This window comes from Canis lupus, chromosome 3 (assembly GCF_003254725.2).
Source record: "Canis lupus dingo isolate Sandy chromosome 3, ASM325472v2, whole genome shotgun sequence".
Classification (NCBI taxonomy): Eukaryota; Metazoa; Chordata; class Mammalia; order Carnivora; family Canidae; genus Canis; species Canis lupus.
The window spans coordinates 85065234-85088698 of record NC_064245.1 but is presented as its reverse complement, the minus strand read 5'-3'; the positions used below and the strand labels follow the sequence as shown (position 1 = coordinate 85088698).

General features: G+C 41.1%; 1 protein-coding gene across 1 annotated transcript in view; it reads left to right on the top strand.

Annotated features, from left to right (window-relative positions):
- The window catches only part of ANAPC4 (anaphase promoting complex subunit 4), a 36423-nt gene extending 17730 nt beyond the window's left edge, over positions 1-18693 (top strand). Inside the window, exons 16-28 of the mRNA XM_025437226.3 lie at positions 3939-3994; positions 6253-6299; positions 7521-7577; positions 8112-8168; positions 10046-10139; positions 13980-14077; positions 14646-14707; positions 14793-14831; positions 14932-15033; positions 15819-15893; positions 16746-16919; positions 17592-17715; positions 18334-18693. Of these exons, the coding sequence (XP_025293011.1) occupies positions 3939-3994; positions 6253-6299; positions 7521-7577; positions 8112-8168; positions 10046-10139; positions 13980-14077; positions 14646-14707; positions 14793-14831; positions 14932-15033; positions 15819-15893; positions 16746-16919; positions 17592-17715; positions 18334-18561 (1213 nt within the window). The 3' untranslated portion in view covers positions 18562-18693. The remainder of the gene's footprint in view (positions 1-3938; positions 3995-6252; positions 6300-7520; positions 7578-8111; positions 8169-10045; positions 10140-13979; positions 14078-14645; positions 14708-14792; positions 14832-14931; positions 15034-15818; positions 15894-16745; positions 16920-17591; positions 17716-18333) is intronic.
- The last annotated feature ends 4772 nt before the right edge of the window (positions 18694-23465 follow it).

Here is a 23465-nt window from a genome sequence, read left to right as displayed (position 1 = left end):
TATGTTTCTCAATTTGGGTTTATCTGGTATTTTTATGATTAGATTCAGGTTATACATCCCTGGCCAGAATACTATATAACGGTGGAGTGTCCTTCTCAAGGTGTCCTATCCAAACGATGCCTGTCTGGCCCCTCCTTAATGATGTTAATTTTGATGACATGGTCAGTGTGTTAGCCATATTAAATTTGAAATGTCTGTTAAATACCCTCATGGAACCGTCCAAGACATTGTTGATGAGATAAGATGAATATTCAAGGGAGGAGTCCAGGCTGGAGATGTTAGTTTGGGAGCCATCAACATGTTGGTGTTATTTCAAGCCATGAGGCCAGATGAGGTAGTGAGTGTGCTTAGAGAAGAGGACAGATAAGAAGACTGAGTGATGGGCCTTCCAACATTGAGGAATGGGGTTGATAGAGGGCTCGCAAAGGAAATTGGAGAGGCAGAAGGACCAGGAGAGTAGGTCTCCTGTAGGCAGAATAAAGGCAGCATTGTAAGGAAGAATGCTAAGTCAAGATTAAGATCAAGAATAGAACAGATAATCAGAGTATTACTAGGATTGGTTATTGGTGACCTTGATCAGAGCCATGTCACAGAGTCATGGGTGCTGTTGGGATACAGAATGATAGCAGGTGCAAAGAAAACAGCAAATGTAGTCTCTTGAGTTTTGTTATAAAGGGAAATGGCCAGTCGTGGGAAATAGTTGTTGGGTTTTTGTTTTTTGTTTTTTGCCTTACAATGGGAGAAATTAGAGCATATTTATATATAAGGGGTGTTCTCCAGAAGGGGAACAACTGATGATGGCAGAGAGAGGAGAGGAGTGTTGGAGTTAAGAGTATGGGAGGGGACGGCCATGTGCATTGGGGAATTGGGCTGGAAAGATAGTTTATCCATGATTACGGGGGAGAAGCCTACAGGAAGAGTCACAGACACTAGTCTGTGAGCACACAGGGGCTGGGGGAGGTTCACTTCCAACTGTTCATTGTCTTCATGAAACAGGAAATGTGCCAGCAGTTGGAAGGTAAGAGTGGGGAGGTGGCTTACGAATGAAGGAGAGGCCGCGACCCGGTTGTGTAGTGCAGTGGGAGAGCGAGGGGCGGGTGCTGGTTAGTGCTTACGTGAGTGTAGAAGTCAGACACAACTCTGTCTTCCCCTGCTGGGGTCAGCTGGCTGCTAGGGCCCAGGACCCGTGAGCGGTTGGATTTGCTGGGCTTGGTGACCAAGGTGAAGCAAACGTGGGACGAGGGAATTCAAGCCAGGGCATGATTAAAATGAACCTGGAATTGGAGCTGGTTCAGGAGGGAAGGGAGGACGCGGAGTGAGTGAGGCAAGAGGAGAGGTGGCAGAGGCCGTGGGCAGCAGTCTTGGTGACACGAGAGCTGGGGTGCTGGAGAGCAGTCGCTGGGAAGACTGGGGTTGTTGGTGAGTGGCCTGCTGGACGTTGAGATTTAGAGGGTTCCAGTTGCCAGTGCCGGGGTCTAGGCTGTAAGCTCTGGAATAGGCGGTCGAGCTGAGGTGGAGGGCGTGATGTGACCTGAACCGTCGCGTCAGATTCTTTGTCATGGCAGTCCTTGTCTTTCAGTTTCCCAGAGTGTCTTCCAATTTCTTTAATCATTTTTCAAAGCTGTGCTCCTGCTTTGTAGGTGACGTTTTCGCAAATCTCGGAGGACATTAATTAGATATTTTTAAAAGTCTGCCGTTGCCTGAATCATCTCTACTTCCTGGGTCACTTTTCTGTTTGTCCTGGTCTCTTGTTGCAGGCTTTCTTCTCATATCTGATGCTCCCTCCTTTACTGATCTTTATTCAGGAGGCAATTGCAGGTTGGCTTGGAATCTCTGAGACAGGGCCACAGAAAGCCGGCTTGAGTCCTGGAGCGCCAGAGCTTGGCTGTGGGCCACCAGTGCCCACACCGACCACCTCAGCTCTTCCCAGCTTGTTCGGTTTCCTGAAAGAACCCCGTTCGTTTGCTTTTGTTTGGAAGGTAGACCCCTAGGCATTCGTGTTGTGGGGGAGAGAACATACTGACTGCTCTGTATTTCACTTTGCGCCGGGTCCAGCCCAACGTCATCCCGGGGCTGCTATGGAACTTGACATTTCCAAGTCTGGGTGTCCCTGGGATTCTACAGGGCAGGTGGCTCCTTCCGGACTCTTCTGCGTGTCCTGCATGTGGCCGCCTCTGTTGTGCAGCCTTCCTGACATTTCTGAAATTTCTTTCCTACTGTCCTTTTTGTTTTAGGGAGTTTATAACACACCCCTCCCGCCACTCCATTATCATTTTAATGGGGTTTTAGATGGTAGAGGTTGCGCTCAGAAGACAAAACGAGAGGAGAGATGACTGCTTTTCCTGTATGTTGAATTATCTTTTGGTTCACCATGTTTGTAGAGAGTAAGCATAAAATATTAAGCTTTCTGTGATCACTTTCCAACATGAACAAAAGTAGTTTATTTAAATTCTTGCTCCTTTGAGGTAAGTTGAATATAGCATTATTTCAGGTTGTAGACAGAAATTGAGGCAGTGAGAATTTTGATGTTAGCCTGTAGCAGAGTAGGGATGGCCCAAGGCAGGGGAGGGGAGGTCCAAGTATTGATTAGGAAAGACAGAAAGGAACTTTCCTTCTCTTTTTTCATTTTTGCCACAAGAGAATTTTTGTTTTTTGTTTTTTTTTTTTTTAAGATTTTATGTATTTATTTATGAGAGACAGAGAGAGAGAGGCAGAGACACAGGGAGAGGGAGAAGCAGGCTCCATGCAGGGAGCCCGACATGGGACTCGATCCCAGGTCTCCAGGATCAGGCCCTGGGCTGAAGGCGACGCTAAACTGCTGAGCCACCCAGGCTGCCCCAAGAATTTTTGATCATATTGCTTGGTAACATAAGAGACGTCAGTCTTTTTTTGTCAAGTGTTTTACTCTAAGAGCCAGGTTAACAAGACCTACCTCCCCAATAGTATGAAACTTCTTGCTTGGAAGGGGCTTTGAGGGATCCCTGGGTGGCTCAGCGGTTTAGCACCTGCCTTCAGCTCAGGGTGTGATCCTGGAGACCCGGTATCGAGTCCCACATCGGGCTCCCTGCATGGAGCCTGCTTCTCCTTCTGCCTCTCTCTCTCTCTCTCTCTCTCTCTCGTGAATTAAAAAAAAAAAAATTGCAACATCCTTTGGAAAAAAAAAAAAAAGGAAGGGGCTTTGAGATTTATGAAAGAAAAGTACAGGTGTTCTTAGTTGCTTAATTATCTTGTAGATGTGAGCTTAAAGAGATTTTTAAAAAGTGATACCCCTGTCCATATTTAGAGATTTTTTTTTTTCATCAAAATGAACAGGACTTCCACTTAGAACACTTAAATTTGGGTTGTGCATTTCTGTAAAGCCCAAGAAAATTCAGTTTTTGAGGTCAGTTACTGAAAGCATCAAAAATTGATTTCCAAAAATCATGTCCACTGATACCAGAGGTAGCAGCATAGTACAAATTTATGATGATTTTCTGTTGGTGTTGATGTTTTTTCTTCTTACTGACCAGTGAATATTTTTTTAATCTGAGAATAATGCTGAAAACGTTTTTTCTGACTTCTTTTATTTGCAAAGTTGGAAAAGAATTTCATACTTTACTGAATGCTGGAAAGACTATTACACAGTTTGTGGCAAGGCTGTTATAACTAGTTGGAATCTGACTTGCTTTGTTTTTGAAAAGAACCAGGATTTGCTCTTCTGAAGCTTTATTTTTAGGTATGTGTTTGATTTGTAAAATCAAAGGTTTAAATGTCCTCCAGATAGGATAAAATAGAATGGTAAGGATTATTATATCCCACAACAGTTGAACGATGATACATGAACCGCACATAATTTTTTTTCTGATTTCTTTTATTTTTATCTTTTCAGAGCTATAGATAGCATGAAAAACTTCAAAGCGTGTTTTTTTTTCTGATTTCTTTTATTTTTATCTTTTCAGAGTTATAGATAGTAGTATGAAAAACTTCAAAGCGTTTTTTCGCTGGCTTTATGTGGGTAAGTTAATTGAATGAAGCATTCTTATTACTTTAACACTTCTTTTAAAATTGTGGGAGTACCAATTTAGAATATTTCAGTTACTCTGGTAAAATTTCAAGTAAGAGGAAGAGAGAATGGCCTAAGTGACCCCTCTTCTGTATCACCAGCCCCAGCTCCCCACAGAGATAACTTGTAGCATCAGCTGTCCCTATCACTCATTGATGGTTAACCTTTTTTTTTTTTTTTTTAACCTTGTAGTGTCTCCTTGGGTGAAAGTAACATTTTTGAATCTCTGCTACGTACTAGGCACTGGTAGATGTTAGGTTTTTTCAAAAGAGAGGGGGAAAAATAAGATAGAGCCTCTGCCCTTCAGTACTGTATTTTCTGAGCTGTTCCTTGATCTTCTGTTTCTATATCTATGCCTTCCATTATGGTGTCCCATAGCCACCTATGACTCTTTAAATTAGTTGACATTATGTAAATTATACATTCAGTTCTTTAATCATGCTACACACATTTGAAGTACTGAGAAGCCACACACTGTTGGTGCCTACCACGTTGGACAGCACTGAACGAGGTTTGCAATATCCTTTCTGTCAGACACTAATGCCCTAGCTAACTAGAATGCGGACCATTTAGTGTTTCTTTGGATCTCCACAGTGTCTTTTCATTCATTGTAGGTAGTTAACTGGTATTTATTAACTTGATAGTAAGTGTTTTATTGCTTACTCTACAGTGTGTGCATATTTTATGGAGGTCCCATTTGTACTATTTTTGTAAACCACCCCACCTTAATATCCTTGAAATGATCCAACATATGCTCCCTTTCAACACAGGAAAATTTAGTTACAAACAGGATTTATCCCATGTTAAAATTCTAAAGAGTAAAATAGAAGGTAAATTATTTGTAATATGCTCACAGCTTTTAAACAAATGCCTAAATCTTCAATTCTGATATCTTATAAACAGACTTTGTATTTGTCAGCCTAATGTAATTGCTTGTGATAAAAAAAAAAAAAAGAATGGGATCCGCAGATGTTGGCATTTGAAATTCTTCATTTTTTTCTCAAAACCGTACCGAGGCTAGCCAGAATGGGGAGCCAGAGTGTTTATCAGGCCAGCCTGTTTAATATCAGGGACGCTGATTAGAATAAATTACAATATTAAAACTGAATGAGATCTTTGAAATAATTTTCTTTTACAGAAGAGGTTTGGTTTTACTTGTAATTACTGGTGTAGTTGAGGCAGTTTATAGTCTTATTGCATGTCCTAACTCTAATGAGAAGCCTGATTAGAAGAGAAATGAATTACTGCTCAGTCCTTATCATTAGAGCGGAACATTGCAGAAAGCACACTGGATGGGAGAACGAGAGGTCTAATTATAATCCTGGCTCTGCCATTCGTTGACTGTACTGCCTCGGTTTGCTCCTTTTTGAAAGGTAGCCTCCATGAAGGCAGGAACTTCTTTTATACTGCTGTGTCCCCAGCACCCCTGCTATGCTCAGTGAGTAATTTTTGGGCGGATAAATGAATGAATGAGTGGACTAGATTCTGGCTTGTTTTTCAGATAATTTAGAAGTTTAAACTAATTGAGAACAGTTTCTAAAATTATCTGTGCAGAATCACATCCAGCATGCTCACTCCTGACCGAACGCAATTAAGGGAGATATGCAAACACTATGCAAAAGTACATGCAGCATTCTCCTTGACTCTGGTGGACATAATACAAAAACACAGCCCTCTGAAAGGACAAAATGAATCAGCCGCAGAAACTAAAGAAAGTCTATAAATATACATGTATGTAAGTGTAAGTATATACACATAAGTCTAAGTACAAATATCTTTGTGTAGCCAAAACCCAGGAGAAAGAAACATGTTTGTTTGGTATTCTAAGGCTTTTGGAGGAATGAGTTGCTTGCAGATTTTAAGAGAAGAAACATCATATGTTAGGAGAGGAATGAATCCCTGCATACATAGTCTTCACACAAGGCGGCAGTCACATCGAACTGTCTGGAGTGGCAGTGGGTTGAGTTGAAGGAGAAAATAAAAAATACTAGTTTAGAATTGTTAGACCAGCCATTCTGAACCTGAGAATAAAAGTCAAATTTAAAGTCTTCACGCTTTGGTTTTTAGAAGGAAAATCTGTTTTCCTTGGTGAAAAGATTTCCTTGACTCTTGAAGACTTAGGCCAGTGAAACACATTTAGTCTTTGAAATGTATCTGTAATAACGTCTGTAGCTTTCCTTTAAAGATTGTTTTTTAATTTATATTTCCAGCAATGTTGAGAATGACGGAAGACCACGTGCTTCCAGAGCTGAATAAGGTAGTAATGTTTCCCAGTGTGCTGAATATTGCTCTGGCTGAGCTCAGCTTTGCTGCTCCTCTTGGTATTCTTACACCATTGCTAGTTTCCAAGATATCAGGCTGTAGACGCTAAAATACATCTTAGTGAGCCTTTGATATTTTCTTTAAAAAATTTGTTTTACTTACTTTTCATCTTGCAAAATACCTTTACCATGGTTATCTAATTTTATAATTTTCATGTTTATAGAAGATTTTGTATTCTGTATCATGTAGGGTGCTTCTGTTCCATATTTATAACTTCCTTAAGTTTTGAATGCACTTTTATTTCCTTGGAAATCTGGTACTTTAGATATTAGTCCCAATGCTGATATCTGGTAAACAGTAGTTTCTCCGACGGTAAGGATTGTGACAATTGGCAGTGGAATTTGCTTTAAATGAGGCCTTTCAGACTAGGGCAAAATTCCCACCTGAATTCTGTGGCTCACTCATCCTCACCTCTGCCCGCACTCTGATTCAGATAGGTGAGATAATATGGGGCCTGAGAAAATGGAGAGCATTAAAATTAGCCTCAGTGGACTGCATGAATAAGGGCTTGCCATTCTGGGACTCTTACAAGGAGCAGGTCTTTTATGCTAGGATGACTGGCCTGGCAAAACAGGGTTCACGGTAGCTGTTTCTCTGATATCACGGTTACTTTTGTTTGGGGAAATAAAATGTGTTAATTGTTGGGGAGAGGAGTAACCTCCTTGTATAATTTTGTGAGGCCTGAAGAACTGGAGTGGGGTGGGGGCAGGGTCACTGCAGGAAGCAGACATCGACCCCGAGGCAAGCATCACTGTTGAGTTGTAGGTCTTCACTCAGGTCAAGACTCCTTCTCTGGACATATAGTCTCCTCTTCCAAAGCAAGGACCCTGCACACACAGTCTTACCACGAGGCCTAAAATAATAAACCAAATTTAGACCATCAGGAATTCTGTAGCTGTTGGATTAGCTGATTGGAAAATGGGTTTAAAATGTTCGATTACATGCTTGTCAGAGCCTTGAGATTTCATATTTTCACAGTTGCATAATCTTTTGGATTTCTATTGATATTTCTTTGAAGGAACTTTGCCTCCTTGTACCATGGCTTTTAGAAGATAGTAAAAAAGGTCACATTTATTATTACATAATGTAGGTTATATCGAGAAGCTTTCTTTTGTCTTGATTTGTTTTTCTTTTTGTTCCTTTTTGGTTTTGATAGATGACTCAAAAAGATATCACATTTGTTGCTGAATTTCTTACGGAACATTTCAATGAGGTAGGAAATTGGTATTTCTGTAATGCTGTTTTTTTAAAAAGAATTGAAATAAACCTGGGTAATGGTGAGAAGTAATCACATTTAATCCAACTTAGTTGACATTTTTAGCAGTTGTGCTTTTTAAACTATTGAACTAATTAATGGAAATAGTTACTTTAGAGGCTTTATAAACTCAGCTTTTGTTTGGATGTGTGTTATACAATCCCTAAAAAAAAATAGGATAACTGCTACTAACAGCTCCCTTAAAAAATTAAGCTTTTCGGGCAGCCCTAGTGGCTCAGTGGTTTAGCGCCATCTTCAGCCCAGGGTGTGATCCTGGGAACCCGGGATCGAGTCCCACATTGGGCTCCCTGCATGGAGCCTGCTTCTCCCTCTGCCTGTGTCTCTGCCTCTCTCTATCTCTGTGTCTCTCATGAATAAATAAATAAAATCTAAAAAAAAAAAGTTAAGCTTTTCATTAAGTTTAAGAATTTTTTCTTTATCTTTTGTGAGTTGACTTAAGAGTTAAACTATGCTTATGCTTATTCTTTCTAGGCTCCAGACCTTTATAATCGAAAAGGAAAATACTTTAATGTTGAAAAAGTTGGTCAGGTATGGGCTTTTGGAACTTAGTTATTACTGTTTTTAGAAATTATTAAAAACTAATGTTAAAACTTTAGCAGTGTTAGTCTTTATTATCCAAAATTTCTAGAAAATAATACAATGCCGGCTTACACATCAACTCTTGTACTTTTAGTAAAGGACCAAAAAGAGGAGCCATTTTTATGCTTCTGGTCTCAGAACTCTTAATAATGATTGAAGACCCCGGAGAGTTTTTGTTAATGTGGGTTATATTTATCAATGGTAGATATTAGTAGGCATTGAAAATTATGGTATTAAGTACAAAATTATTTAAAAGTAGCAATAATTCTACTTAAACATTACATGTTAACGTAAATATTTTTAATGAAAAATAAATGTTTTACAGAACAATTTAGTGAAGAGTGGCATTGTTTTGTAGTTTTGCAAATCTCTTCGATGTCTGGCTTAATAGAAAACAGGTTCTCAGAGATGCTTTTTCAGTCTGTTGTGATGGGTTTTTTTGGTTTATGTCTGCAAAGAAAATCTGGCCTCACAGGGGTGTTAGAAAGGGAGAAGTATTGTAATGGCTTTTTCAGGTAATTGTGGATGTTTTTTGTTATTATACCAAGTCTTGATAAGAGATAGTGTCTTAAAGATTGGCTTTAATGTGGAATCTAAAATTACATCAGTGAACTTTTCATACTCTGATACATTAAAATCCATTCATCTGTCTTGGGCTTTGAATGGATCTTTTACCCCTGCGTGATTTTGTAATATTATGTATTGATCATTTGGAAAATACTGGTTACTGAGTTATGCAGATCTTCCAAATGCTGACACCTTTCTTCATGCAGTATCCAGAAATCTGATATTATGAATATCCGTACCAATATCATCAGAAAATCTTTAAGTGCTATGGCTGTCAAGCACACAGTGGCAGATACAGATTTTCAGAAATTTTAATTTTTGCTTAAATGTTTAAATTTTATCGTTGGCAACAAATACTGTCAGTTGTTTTGCTTAAAGTGACAGGCTTGCTTTATTTTCAAGAAAGCGTCTACCAAATGCCCACATACGAATAATCACAGCTTATCTGCCAGTCATTCTTTCAAATAAAAATGGAATTCCGTTAACACCAACAAAGGGCCTGGCTTAACTCACAACTAAAACAATTTCTTAAATGTTTTTCCTCAGGGTAGCCATCGTATTTAGGTATCAGCAGACGTGCTTTGTGTATACTTCCAGTTCTGTCACACAGAATTTTTAGAAGATTTGTACTTCAGGATTGAGATTTAATAAAATTGATCATTTTAGTAGCTCCATTAACTAAGAAGTGAAATTATCAGTTTGCTGCAAACAGGAATACGCTGCCCATAGTATGGCCTGAGGCTTTGCCACCTGGCCCCAGCAGTTATCCCCACTTGTGCTTTTGACCATCAGTGCCAAGGTCCACACAGTTGAAAGGGCAAATCACATTTTGAAATTCTCAAAATAGTATTGACTTCATGGATCCTAGCATCTTTGGAGCTCCTAGGGGTCTGTGGACCATACTCGGAGGACTCCTGCCCTAGAGTAGATTGATAGTTGATACTTTTAAAATTCATTTATAACACGTGCATACACACGCGCAAGATTAAAATGTACTTCGTGAACATGGAACACCAAATTTAAACTCAGTGTGTGGTCTCTGCATCTGTACCATTCTGACTTTCAGGGGTTTGCAGTTTGCTCAGTGGCTCAGCATTTAGTGAATTTCGGTCACTTTGCATGAAGTAATAGCAATATAGTTTCAGAGCCCTTGGCAGTAAAACAGAATCATTTAAATAGAATAGTGTTAAATATAAAGTCTTTGAAGCCTCCTTCTTTGGTTTACGACATTTAAAATTTTGATTCTCTATTAATTCTAGTACTTGAAAGATGAAGATGACGATCTTGTGTCACCCCCTAACACAGAAGGAAACCAGTGGTATGATTTTCTTCAAAATAGCAACCACCTTAAAGGTAGTTAATGAACCCAGTGGATTTTGGCTGTGTTTATACTTGATTTGAGAGCAGTATATTAGCTATGAGTATTGCCGGACAATTATTGGATATTTATCTCTGCTCTTTAGATCATTTGTGCTCTGTTGCATTTGATTAGAGAAGTAGCAAAATAACAAATAGTATATGACATTACTACAGTAGAAAACACTCTGAAATGAACTGTGATGTAGGAAGATTGCGTATTCTCAGGTATTCTCATACTGTCTGTTTTGTACCCTATAAAAAGTAGGATATTGGGAAGAAAATTATAGAGCCTGCTGGTGAGAGAAGTCTTTGGCCAGTTCCAATTTGTGAACTCCTAAAAGCCTAGTGATGCATAACACTTCTCCTGAGATTGTAGTTTTTCATGTATACTACTTGTGCCTCTCATTCTCTAGGATCTTGAAATGTTGATTGAGTAAAATGATCCAAAATTATTAGAGATGCAACACAAAATAGCAACCACTAAGTAAGTCCGAGCTTCACTATTTTAGATACAAGTATATTTGAAGCAATATTTCTTTGCTTTCTCAGAGTGATCTGATTAAAAAAAAAAAAAAGCGTGCTCTGATTACAGTCTATCAGTTTCTTAGATCCCTAGGGTAATGGCCCCATGCACATATTTCCTCCCTGAATGCTCTGAGAAACCCAGGGGGTAGGCACCCGTTACCATATTTTCTAACAAGGAAGTTGAAATTCAGAGAAGGTCCAAGATCACAGAAGCTAGTATATAATGGACCCACAGGTTCTGCTGACCTCAAAGCCTGAGTTTTTAACTCGACTCAGTGGTAAACTCTGCTACTTCTATCTGGTTGCTGTTTATCTGAATAAATGAATGACTGAAGATAGATCGGGGAGGATAGAATTCTCTGAGGCCCAGAACTTGGCTTATTCCTCTTTTGTTCTAACCCTAGAAGTCCAAATTCTTTTTTTTTTTTTTTTCCCAAAGGTTGTATTTATTTATTCATGACAAACAGAGACACAGAGAGAGGTAGGACACAGGCAGAGGGAGGAGCAGGCTCTGCTTCTCTGCAGGGAGTCCGGGTCTCCAGGATCATGCCCTGGGCCGAAGGCGGTGCTAGACCACTGAGCCACCCGGGCTGCCCCAAATTCTTTTTCAGAGAAGGACATTCTGTATTGCTTGAGATCTATTGGTGTCAGTTAGTTATTGAGTAGAGGGAGAATAAAGGTACAGCTGACTCAGCCCACAGCTGTGTTTCTTCAGGATGCCTCCGCAGCCTGAGGAGGGCTGACAGCAATGTGCCAGCAGCAGTGGCACCTGGACCCTGTCTGGGAGTGGGCTGATAATGGTCCTGAGAACTTCACTGAGCTAAAAATAGACCCTACCCCTTTATTCTTCACATCTCATTTCTGTGGATGAACAGGAAGGCCTAATCTTAGCTATGGGCCCCATGTTTGTTTGTTTTTAAGACTTTACTTATTTATCTATTTGAGAGTGAGAGAGTACAAGTGGAGGGGAGGGGCGGGAGGAGAGGTGAGAAGCAGACTTCCTACTGAGCAGGGAACCAGACACAGGGCTCGATCCCGGGACCCTGGGATCATGACCTGAGCCAAAGGCAGACACGTATCCTACTGAGCTACCCAGGCGCCCTATGGGGGTCCTGTTTAACCAAGGTAACACTTCATATTATTAACTCCATATCTTAAATCCTTGAGGTTTTATGTGAATGGGGAGAAACTCATTAATTCTCTAGTTTCTTAGTGTGGAGAAATATGGGCTCTCATTATGAACATTTTAAGATTTATTTATTAGAGAGAGTGTGTGTGCACAGGTGCACTGGGAAGGGGCAGAGGGAGAGAGAATCCCAAGCTGACTGCACTGAGCCCGACACAGGGCTCCATGCCATGACCCTGAGCCATACCAAGAGTTGGACTCCCAGCCAATTGCACCACCTAGACCCCCCATCATTATGGAACTATTAAGAAAACCTTCATGAAACGTCTGTCTAGCACTTTGCAAAAATCACATGCTAAGTATTTTGTACATTCTCAGGATAAGTGAAGGAGAGCCAGTGTTGCATGATGGGTAAAAGTTGGTGCTCTGGGCAGCAGGGTTTGGAATCTGCTCATTTTACTGATGAGAAATGAGCTCATTTTACTGGGGTTCAGAGATGTGAGGCAATCTGCCCTCAGCCACATTGTGAGGCAGTTGTAGAGCAGAAAAGCAGTTGTGACGATGAAATAAATGTGGATAAAGCACTTAATGCCTGACGCTCAGCTCCCGAGCAGTCAGCATGCTAGCGTGTGACACTGACACTCCCGACAACAATTCTGACACCCACTGGGTGTCCTGCAATTCAGTCGTGATGCTAACTACCACAGGTTAGTGTGTGCTAAACCCCACAGGTTCCCTGGCTCGGTCCCCGAGACTGCCCGCGTGTCAGACTTCAGTCTTAAGTATCAAGTCCCTGGGTGGCCCACACTTCTGTCCCCACAGCCACCCCCTCTTTGCAGGTTGATAATTTGCTAAAATGGCTTACAAAACCAACACTTCATTTAGGTTTCCTGCTTTATTATAGAGAGACAAGTCAGAACAGCCAAGTGGAAGAGATGCTAAGGGCAGGGTTTGGATGGGCTCAGAGCTTCCATGCCTGCCCTGGGCCTGCCACCCTTCCACGGCCTGGACCCTCTGAAACCCGCTTGTCAGGGCTTCTTTGTGGGGTTTTCATTATGCCAGTTGATTGAGGAAACCATTGAATATCGGTGATTGGACTCAACTATAGCTCCTCTCCCCTCCCTGGAAGTTGGTGTACAAGGGCCGAAAAGTCCAGGCTTCTCATCGGGACTTAGTCCTTTCTGGTGACCACTTGTCATCCTGAAGCCATCTAGGGATCTACCCAGCCTCACCTCATTACAACGAAAGATGTTCCTGTCACCCTTATCAGTCAGGAAATTCTGAGGATTTTTGAAGTTCTGTGCCAGGAGCCAGGGACAAAGACCAAAAATATCTTTCTCTGCTCCCAAAGCATCTGTCACCTGTGGGGAGGTTAAAATGTTAACGTGATTAAAACTCATTTTGTCCAGCATAGCTGTGCCATGAGATGCCTCGAGTCAAGGAAGCCTACAGAGCTGAGTAGAAGAGGTGGGCTTTGGGAGTCTGAGGGTTGGATTCACGGGTATAGATTGTTTTGTCGTTTTCACGCTGGGCATTTGCCAAACCTCCTGGGTAAACCTCATTTTTTTAATCTATAAATTGGAGCTTGCGATGTTTACTTCGTACAGCTGTTGTGAGCAATAGAAATAACATATAAAGGAATCTAGCATAGTTGCTCTCAGCGAACAATTATTTATCACTTTCTACTGGTAGGGTAGCCTTTTGAAAAGTAAAAAAAAAAAACACAGCTTTAGTTTTTGCCTCCTGTTTCTGTTTTTATTATTAACCTCTCCCAAAACAATACTGGACTGCTTTTGTCACCCCATTGTGGCAAAGAGTAGAGAAGAAAGAACTCTGTTTTACCCTGTGTCTTGTGGTTCCCAAATCATCCCTTCTTACACCCAGCGGAAGCACAGCGTTAGAGTTTGGTGGGGAAAATAGACTAGAGTACCAAGCTGCGGGACTCGGCTTGTAGTAAGCGTGGTGGGTTTTAGTGGGCTGGCAGCAGGGGATGATGGAAGAGAGGCGGAAGGCCACAGTCATTGTCATGAGGTCGTGCAAAGGGATAGTGAAGCGGTCAGGGGACTCTCCACGGCCACAGAAGCTGTGCGGACTGGCTCTGACAAGAGATTATTTTCTCCTAATCATTTGGTTTACTATAGCTTCGTGGTTTTGTTTCTGTTTCTCTTTTTGGTTGAAACCAGAAAGTCCTTTGCTGTTTCCGTATTATCCTCGAAAATCACTGCATTTTGTGAAAAGGCGGATGGAGAACATTATTGATCTGTGCTTGCAAAAACCAGCAGTAAGTTTGAAAAACAAATGCATGTCTTTGTGTAGGAGGGAGGGTGTCTATAACATGTGACTCACGATCATAGTCATTAAGGTGAGCCATATGAAAATGCCGGGATCCAGCTTTTGGCTAACAAAATCGCCAGGTTCATTTGGTTCACCCTAACATTTCCTCTCTTATTGTTAGTTTCTTACATAAATTAAAAAGTAAACAAATAACAAGGCTATCAAAAGTGTTGGCAACCTTATTATTTTATGTGTTCCTAGAACAGACTTTTTACAAAGGGTCTTGGTTACAGAGCTGTTGTGTCTCATTCTCAGGAAGGAAAGTCGGTGCCGTGAGACTGGGGATGGGATGGGGGTTCTTAGTCTGGCATGCACGCTTCTCCCCAGCGTCCTTTTCAGCTCACAATTTCTTCTGCCTCTTTTCCTTGCTGTTACGACTGTCACTGAAGTCTCTTGTGTGAAAGCTTGGTGATCTAGATGGCTTTTTACTAGATTTGAACAGTGATGGTCAGGTACTTTCTGTAGAGTATCTGTGTATGTAAATATTTTCATTGTATTTTTAATGTTTTATTTAGGACGTAATTGGAAAATCGATGAATCAAGCAATCTGTATTCCATTATATAGGGATGCTAGAAGGTAATTCTGTTTACTTTTTGGGTGGTAAAATTCAGCAGCCAGTTTAATTTTTCTTAGCCTTTTTTTTTTTTTTCTTTTGTTCTAGTCAGGACTGTACACGCAGATTGTTCAAATTTCCTTTTCTGTAAGTATGTGTTTCTCCCCATCTCATGTGAGCAATACAGTCTTGTTCTCTGCAGTGATAACTAAAAATCAGGTTTTGACATTACATTTTTTTCCCTTAGGTGGAATAATAAAACCTCAAATCTACATTATCTTCTTTTTACTATTCTGGAAGATTCGCTTTATAAAATGTGCATCTTAAGGAGACATACTGATATTTCCCAGTAAGTATTAAAGTTTGAATTAGAGAATGAGATTGTATGATTTTTAATAATAAAACCTACAGCTTCCTTCCCCAATGTTTTGGGGTTCAATGAAGCTGCCTTACGACTTTGACTTAGACTTGCTCTTAGGGTGTTTTCACGTCATTAGGATGGTAACGCCAAATCAAGAAGCTGAGTGATCCCCTCTGATGCTAGATGATCTTTTGTACAAGTGTAGCTGTGACATGCGGGATTTCTTTAGGGTTAAAAAAAATATGACAATGGAACCCTCAGGATGGTATCTCATGAACTTGGAGCAGTTCAGAACTTTGGTTTGGGTTCCTTATCGAAAGGATTTTTGCCTCAGGCTGAGTATGCCTTTCATTAAATGAGAGGCCTGCCTATAGAGACTTCTTTGAGAACCCGAAATAAAAGTTCTAAAACATAAGATCATGTACAGAAATACTGATAGTATTTTAATCTGAATTTGAAGGAAATGTTTTGACACCCAAGATGGGGCCAAAGAGAAATAATTTGGTTGTTCCAATCGTCCTTAATTCTGTAAGGTTTCTAGCTACTGTAGTGACTAAGATTTTAAGCCAAGTTGTAATTCTGATGTAGGGTTGTCTATCTAGGTGTTTAAATGAGTTGTCAGTGCTGCAGAGTGAGCATGACGTATTTTGGTCGGGGACGTGCTGTGTGGGTGAACATACTAACAGTGGCTCGTGTTCTTTCAGGCATTTAGATGATTGGCTATCCAGGTTGTCTCACACAGTCTCTTTCGTACCCCCTTTTTTTTTTTCAAGATCTGTAACTAATGGACTAATTGCTATTAAATTTGGGAGCTTCACATATGCCACAACGGAAAAAGTGAGAAGAAGGTAAATCTTGGATCTCGTTTGGATGAGATTGTGTACATGTGCATGCATATGATGGGTGTGTATGTTTAATTATAGAAATGTGGTTAGACTCTGGGACAGTGATGTTACGCTTAGCAGGCCATTGTAACTTGCAGCTCGGGACAGGATCGCTTACGTAGGTTATACTTTGACTTACTGGTCAAATAGAACCATCCTGCCTTACAGGAATTTATGTAGCTGTGGTTTCCTGTGATTGATACTCTTGAGCTCCCCTGTCTGTTAAAAAAGCAAGGTGGTTCCAGGGGGCATGTGGGCCAACGATCATGTGAGGTGGCATCATTCTCACTGCTCTGGGATGTTCTTAGGAATAAAAGGCTAACAGTACCAGAGTCGTCCCTGAGGCTGTGGAATGGACGCTAATCACAGGCCAGTCCTTCTCTCACTCACTTTTCCTTACATAAAAGGAGTTTTTTATGATAATATCTCTGAAGTTGTTGTGACTCTTCATCTGTAAATCTTACTTTTCAGTCAAGTGAGCCTGCTTGTTTAGCCAGTATATCTACAAGGGGCCATTCATGGAATTTCCATAGGCTTAAGGCCTGACTTGGTGTCAGGAGTGTTCTGGAACCGTGAATCACCTCACCCTCACGGGTTTTTCTTTTTCCATGATGACGTATTTTTAGAGCCTAGTTCCGTTAGTGAATAATCACTATTGTTGGTAACTGATTTTAGTGCAAACCAAGGATATATTTTAAATGTAATTGTACAGAATGTCACGTGGGTTTTGTTTCATCCATTTTTTTGCGTGGTACCAGAGTGTTTTCTCAGTAGTCCCGATCACTTGTGATATAACAGAAAGTACTTCACTTCCAGCACCTACAGCTGCTTAGACGCACAGTTTTATGATGATGAAACTGTAACCGTGGTTCTTAAAGACACCGTGGGGCGCGAAGGAAGAGATAGACTCCTGGTCCAGCTGCCGTTGTCTTCAGTGTATGACAGCGAGGTTGCTGCAGAGTATCAGTTCACTGGGGCTTACTCCACAAGGTGACTCACTCATTCATAAGAGCATCTTTGGGACACAATAGTTAGGTGCTTTTTAATGCGTCTTGTACATTCTAATTCTAATTCCTTAGGCATGCTAGACCATGTTTACGAGGGATGGCAGTAAAGTCAGCTGAGCAGAAGTACCATTTTTTTCTTTAAAAAAATACTGGCTTCAACAGCTCTTCTGCCCTTTTGCTTTATTAAAAAAATCAAGAAGTACTTGGTGAAATCAAGCAGAGAATTATTTGGAATGGCAAATGGGACTTCTGTTGTGTTTTCAAGGGTAGCAGTTAACCCCAGTTAATAGTAGAACTGCTCTCAGTGGTTTCCTTTCAGAATTAGAATCTCAGTAGCCATATGGAGGGGACACAGCCAATTCCAGAAACGACTTTGGTTTTCTTAGATTTAAGTGAGTGGGTCTCTTCTCTAATTTAAAAATAGGTCTGTTTTCCTTGAAAAGGAATCAGAAACCTCAGTAAGATGCCATTCTGGCTATTTGGAATCGCAATATTTTCCTAGGATACAGGGTCGCAGCTTTTTACACAGTGGCTGAGAATTACACTGGAGAGGGGAATATTAGTAGAAGTCGAACCCATGGTGGACAATGATACAACCCTTCATAAACCAGGGAGATCGCTTTTTCATTCTGGGGTTGGTTTTTCCCTTCTCCAGGCTAGATGAACAGTGCAGTGCTATTCCCACACGTACCATGCATTTTGAGAAACATTGGCGATTATTGGAAAGTATGAAAGCACAATATGTTGCTGGGAATGGTTTTCGCAAAGTGTCCTGTGTGGTAAGTATTTACAGATTGTTTGCTGACCAAGAATAACAGGAGGACATGACTTTGGAGCTATCGGGTCCTTTTAGGAAATGTGAACATTTCTTGATGTACTGCTTTTTTTTTTTTTTTTTAAGATTTTATTTATTTATTCATGAGAGACACAGAGAGAGAGGCAGAGACACAGAGGGAGAAGCGGGCTCCTCACAGGGAGCCTGATGCAGGACTTGATCACTGGACCTGGGATCACGGCCTGAGCTGAAGGCAGATGCTTAACCACTGATCCACACAGGCGTCCCTGTGGTGTATTGCTTTTATTGATTATGAACATGTTGTAGTCTTGGCTGTGTAGCTTTCTCATTCTGAGAAAGCTTAATGAGTCGTACAATTCCAGATATTATTTGTTTATTTAAAATGATCTCTACTTGAAAAAAAAAAAGTGATCTCTACTTGAGATCACTGTGGTATATGGAGATCCTTTTGCAGCAAATGAGGCTAAGTGAGGTGATTTTGTTGTGAATCCATGGGAAAATAACTTTCATCAAAAACCATTCTTCAGACTTCTGACTTCTTGTATATTATGTGTTAGTTAAGCTATTAATTTAAAAATTCTATGCTTGACCTTTTCTCCAGTTGAGCTCAAATCTCCGCCATGTGAGAGTATTTGAAATGGATATAGATGATGAATGGGAGCTCGATGAATCTTCAGATGAAGAGGAGGAAGCCGGTAATAAACCTGTGAAAATAAAGGAAGAAGTGTTGTCTGAGTCGGAGGCGGAGAATCAACAAGCTGGTGCTGCTGCCTTAGCTCCAGAGATCGTCATCAAAGTGGAAAAACTTGACCCTGAGCTAGACTCCTGATCTCACTTGCCATTATTTTGTATGTTCTCATCACGTCAGGGAGGACATGGGAGACGGACTGAGGTGTTTTGGACCACTTTTAATTTTCTTTGTATCACAAGGAAATAAACCATACGTTTTAGTTTTTCCTTAGTCCTCTTCGTCTCTCTCGGTAGTATAGTCACTGTGATAGACTTTCTTTTTGCTAAGATTTCTTTTTAATACTGTGTGCACAACTCATGTTTAAAGAAAACATAAATCGAATGTGAAGAATATTTCAGTCTTTTCTGTTAAAAGATAGGTGTCAGGAATCATCCCTCTCTCCAGAAGAAATTACATTTAAACAGTCATTCATCATGGGAGGTTTTGATGCATTTAGTATTTTAAACGTGTAGATAACATTTATTCCTATTTTTCCGTCTTCCCCTTTTCCGTCTTCCCCTTTCTAGTTGATTCTTGGGTCTCCATAATGCTTTCAAAATTATGTTTTTCAAAATTATACGGCTTTACTGTAATGCTAAATAAGATGGATACTGTCTTTATTATCTAAATAGCAAAAACACCGCTTGACACCTACATAATTATCTTCTCATTTTGTTACTGGATTTGAGCTCTGAATTCTTCGAATTGGCAGCATTTAGATGTGTCATTTTACTGTTCAGAATTGATCAAAGACACACGGTGGCTTTCTATGTCACACCTTAGGAACATTAGAAACATGGATCAACGAAACCTAATTTAGCTTTTGTGCACATGTTGATTTCCTGGTGCTCGTTCCTAAAATGAGTCATATTCGATGAGTTTCTATTTTATATATGAATTCTAGTATCAGTTCACCATGGAATGAAAGCATCACTTTTTAAAGCTTTAAATATTTTCAGGCAGGAAAATATACTATATCCACAGGAGTGGGTAACTGCCTGGTCCCGTATCATTCACCTGTTTCTTCAGTAGTACCTGTTGGGCTAGGATTTGAGGCACATCATGCTTTAGGTGCCCCAGGTACCTCAGTGGGGCTGATCTGTGTCGGTGTTGAAGGGAAAACTGAAGAGAAGCCACTGTTGTGTGGATGAGCTCGGTGACTAGAGCCATCATCTTCAGGAGAGCGGCTGTGCGGCGGGCAGCCTTGTGCGTAGCAGGCCTGGAACACGATTCATCTGTAATTTGCATAAATGCTTCTTGGTGGTCGGTCAGTTTCATGGCGTAGCACAGATGTCTTGAATTAGCTTTTGTGAGCAAGACAGGTAATCTCTCAGGCAGCATTACAGCTTATTAGAATGAATTACAATTTCACAATGAGCAACCAGTTCTTTATTAGACAGTAATCTGTCCCATGTGACTTCAGCATGAAATTTATAAAGATTTTCTGACCTGGGCACATTTGCTTTCTGCAGCTGCAGCCTAGGGATGAATTGAAGCCAAAACTCCCAAACTCTGCGTTCATCTCGAACCAGGCATCGGTACTAGTTCTGTTGCTGTACTAGCGACACCTTAACATTGAGTTAAATAATTGTGAATCATTCCTGATTTTAGGAGGATAGTTTTTTCATTAATGATTTTAATGCATATGATAGATAATTTAGGAACTGGGTTTATATTATGTCAAAGGAGAAGAGTTTGAACTGATAGCCGAATTCCATCTTAACTTTTATTTTTTAATTTTAATTTTTTAAAGATTTATTTATTCATAAGAGGCATAGAGAGAGAGGCAGAGACACAGGCAGAGGGAGAAGCAGGCTCCCTATGGGGAGCCCAATGCTGGACTCAATCCTGGATCCCGGGATCATGCCCTGAGCTGAAGGCAGATGCTCAATGGCTGAGCCACCCAAGTGTCCCTGGGTCTTAAGTTTTAATAAGTGTGGTGCAGATAATCTGTTTTTTTTTTTTTCAAATAATATGTTATCATTTTATTTTTAGATCTAGGCTCTGATTTCCACACCATGAGAAACTTTGCTTTTAATATTTAGAAATAATTTGAGCAATAGAGACTATCGTTTTATTTCTAGTTTATTTAGCAGCTGATGCTGAATGTGAGTTTTGAATTTAGTGAATGACCAGCAAAGTGGGGCTTGGAGGACCCTGGGCGGTGGGCTTCCCCCCACACAGCCTGTGTGGGGTTTCAGGCCCTGACCTTCACACAGCGGGGATAATCGAGTACCTGTCTCAGGGTTTGAGGACTAAATGGGTGTTGTAGAGCGATGTGGTTGGCACATATCAGACACCTGATAAAGATCAGCACTTATTAAAATTCTGTACTGCTCTCTTCAAGGATAAAATGTGTTGATATTTTAGGAATTTAAATAGCACTTTTTTTTTTTTTTTTTTTTTTGTGCCTTAATGGGCACTGTGATAATAGTCTTGCTAATTCTCTGGCTTTGTAGGTTTCTTTTTTCCTTCCGTTCTTGATTTTTTTCCAAAACAAAAATTTTACACTTAGCAAAATTCTAAAACATTTTATCTTCTTTATTCAGAGCATTTGAATATAAATGTGAAGAAAACTATGATGGTATGTAACCTTGGGTTTATGACCCCGTAACTAGGGAATCTCTCTTAGATACAGATATAGATATAGTTGTCTGAGTTAATCTAAATACTTGCAATTCTTGAGGAAATCTAGCAAGCAAGTGTGCTAAATACTTCTAAAGACTGCTGTAATTGAAATCATGGGTTGTATGAATTCGGGGCAAATCAGTTTCTTAGGCACCTCTTGCATTTGTAGCAATTATTATAGACTGATTGCATTCATTAGAATATATATTTGACTGTCCAACATATCATTTTTAGTTCTCACTGAACAAAGGGAGAGGGTACTTAGCATTATGTGAAGTCAAGGTCACAAAAACCTTATCGTATGAGAGTAAGGATTATTTTACAGCAGGAAATAGTATTTAAACTCTTAGGAATACTCTCTTTCTGTGTCTCTCATGAATAAATAAAATAAAATCTAAAAAGAGTTCTTACAAAAGAGTGAGACTATTAAGTAATCATTAAAAAAAATCAACCTCTAATTACTAAAAAACAGCTTCCATAGACTATAGAGAGAGACGCAGAGACACAGGCAGGGGGAGAAGCAGGCCCGACATAGGACTCTATCCCAGGTCTCCAGGATCACAACCCAGGCCAAAGGCGGCGCTAAACCGCTGAGCCACCCGGGCTGCCCAAGAACTTTTTTTTTTTTTTTTTTTTTTATTTATTCATGAGAGACAGATTGAGAGAGAGGGAGGTAGAGACACAGGCAGAGGGAGAAGCAGGCTCCATGCAGGAAGCCTGATGTGGGACTCGATCCCGAGACTCTAGGACCAAGTCCTGGGCCGAAGGCAGGCAGCAAACCACTGAGCCACCCGGGGATCCCTAAGGTCGATCATCTTTTAATTAAAAGCCGCTCCCTTAGATGCATTGAAAATGGATATATTTTTTTACTTACAAATGACCCCTGTGCGATTAATTTTACATGCAACACGCTCACCGTCCTGTAAATCTGTTTAAACGATGGTGGGCCTAATTATGCCGAATCTATGCACTGCAGCCTGTACCACTGAATCCCAGAGGGCCACGCTTCAACCTTCAGCTCACGTCCCACCGAGCAGTGGATGCCAAGGTGGGTCTGCATGGGCCAGGCAGCTTGGCTAACAGGTGATGACAACTCATAAATGTCCCCTTGGCTCTGGGGGGTACAGGGTGAACACACAGCACCCCCAGACGCTAAGTGTTCTGCGTGGTTATTGCTGTACAGATGATCAGTCCTCCGGCCACATGACCGCGTGACGCCGAGCCCACCCGCTTGATAGACGTTTTCAGTGTCAAAGCAAGGAGACAAGTTTGTAATCTGTGCCTCAGGCCCTTCCAATTCCAATGTTCCCATATCTCCTCAGCCAGGCTGAGAACCTTAGGAACTGTTTTTATTCAGTTCTGATTCTCAATTCCTGCTACAGAGCGACCATTAATATTTTGATTTGTATTTTTTCCACTTTTCAGATAGTAGAACTGGGTGTTTAGGAGCCCAGCTAGATGCTATAAACTGGCATCCGTGACTGTCAACATGTCAAACGATGGTGAAAACCGTTCTAAAGTTGACAACATGTTACTTCCTGTTTTCCCTTCCACCACGTGCTTTGCACCACTTTGTCCTGCCTACCTTTCAGGAAGAGGTGTGGAGGATTAAAAAAATTTATATATACAATACACCTCTCTTAGGCTGTAAAGTCAGGATGTCTACATAACAGAGTGGGCGTGGAAGGGGCAAGGACCATTGCTGCGGGGTCCTCCGGGGTGCAGAGCCCGTTTTCTCCCTGCTGGAGGAGGAGCTATCAGAGGACACTTGGAAAGAGTGGCCGGGGAGGCAGGAGGACACCTGGGTGACATGCTTGACGGAAACCCCGTCAGGGGAGCTTTCTTCATGTCACATGCTGCCAACAAGTGGAGGAGGGAGGGATGAGGATTGGCTAGTATGTCTGAGAAAACTTGAGCCCTTGAGCACTTTTCCGTTTGTGAGCATGTTCCCCACGGCTCTGCTGGCCTTGCCCCTGAAGTCTTCCCTGCCATCGTCTTGGGGCTCCCCCCGACTCATACTGGCTTTCTTTCCTGTTCTTTCTGCCCCAGAGCTCTGAGACGTGCCATTTGCCAGGAACAAGCCCTTCCCCAACACCTCATGGGCTTAATCCTCACTCTCAATTCCTCAGCCTATGTCTTCCTCGGAAAAGGCGACAGAGATTTTAGGAATCTCTCCTCCCCCTCCCTTTCATGCCAGATGTCACGATTTGCTGTTATGTCCTCCTCTGGTGCCTATTTTATTGCCTAAATTAGGTTATAAGCCCCGTGGCCGAGATGGTGCCCAGGTTGTTTACTTCCTCACACCCGGTGCCTGGCACGTGCTGGGTGCTCCAGAGATCCTGCACGATCGGGGTCACCAAACATGCTGGCAACAG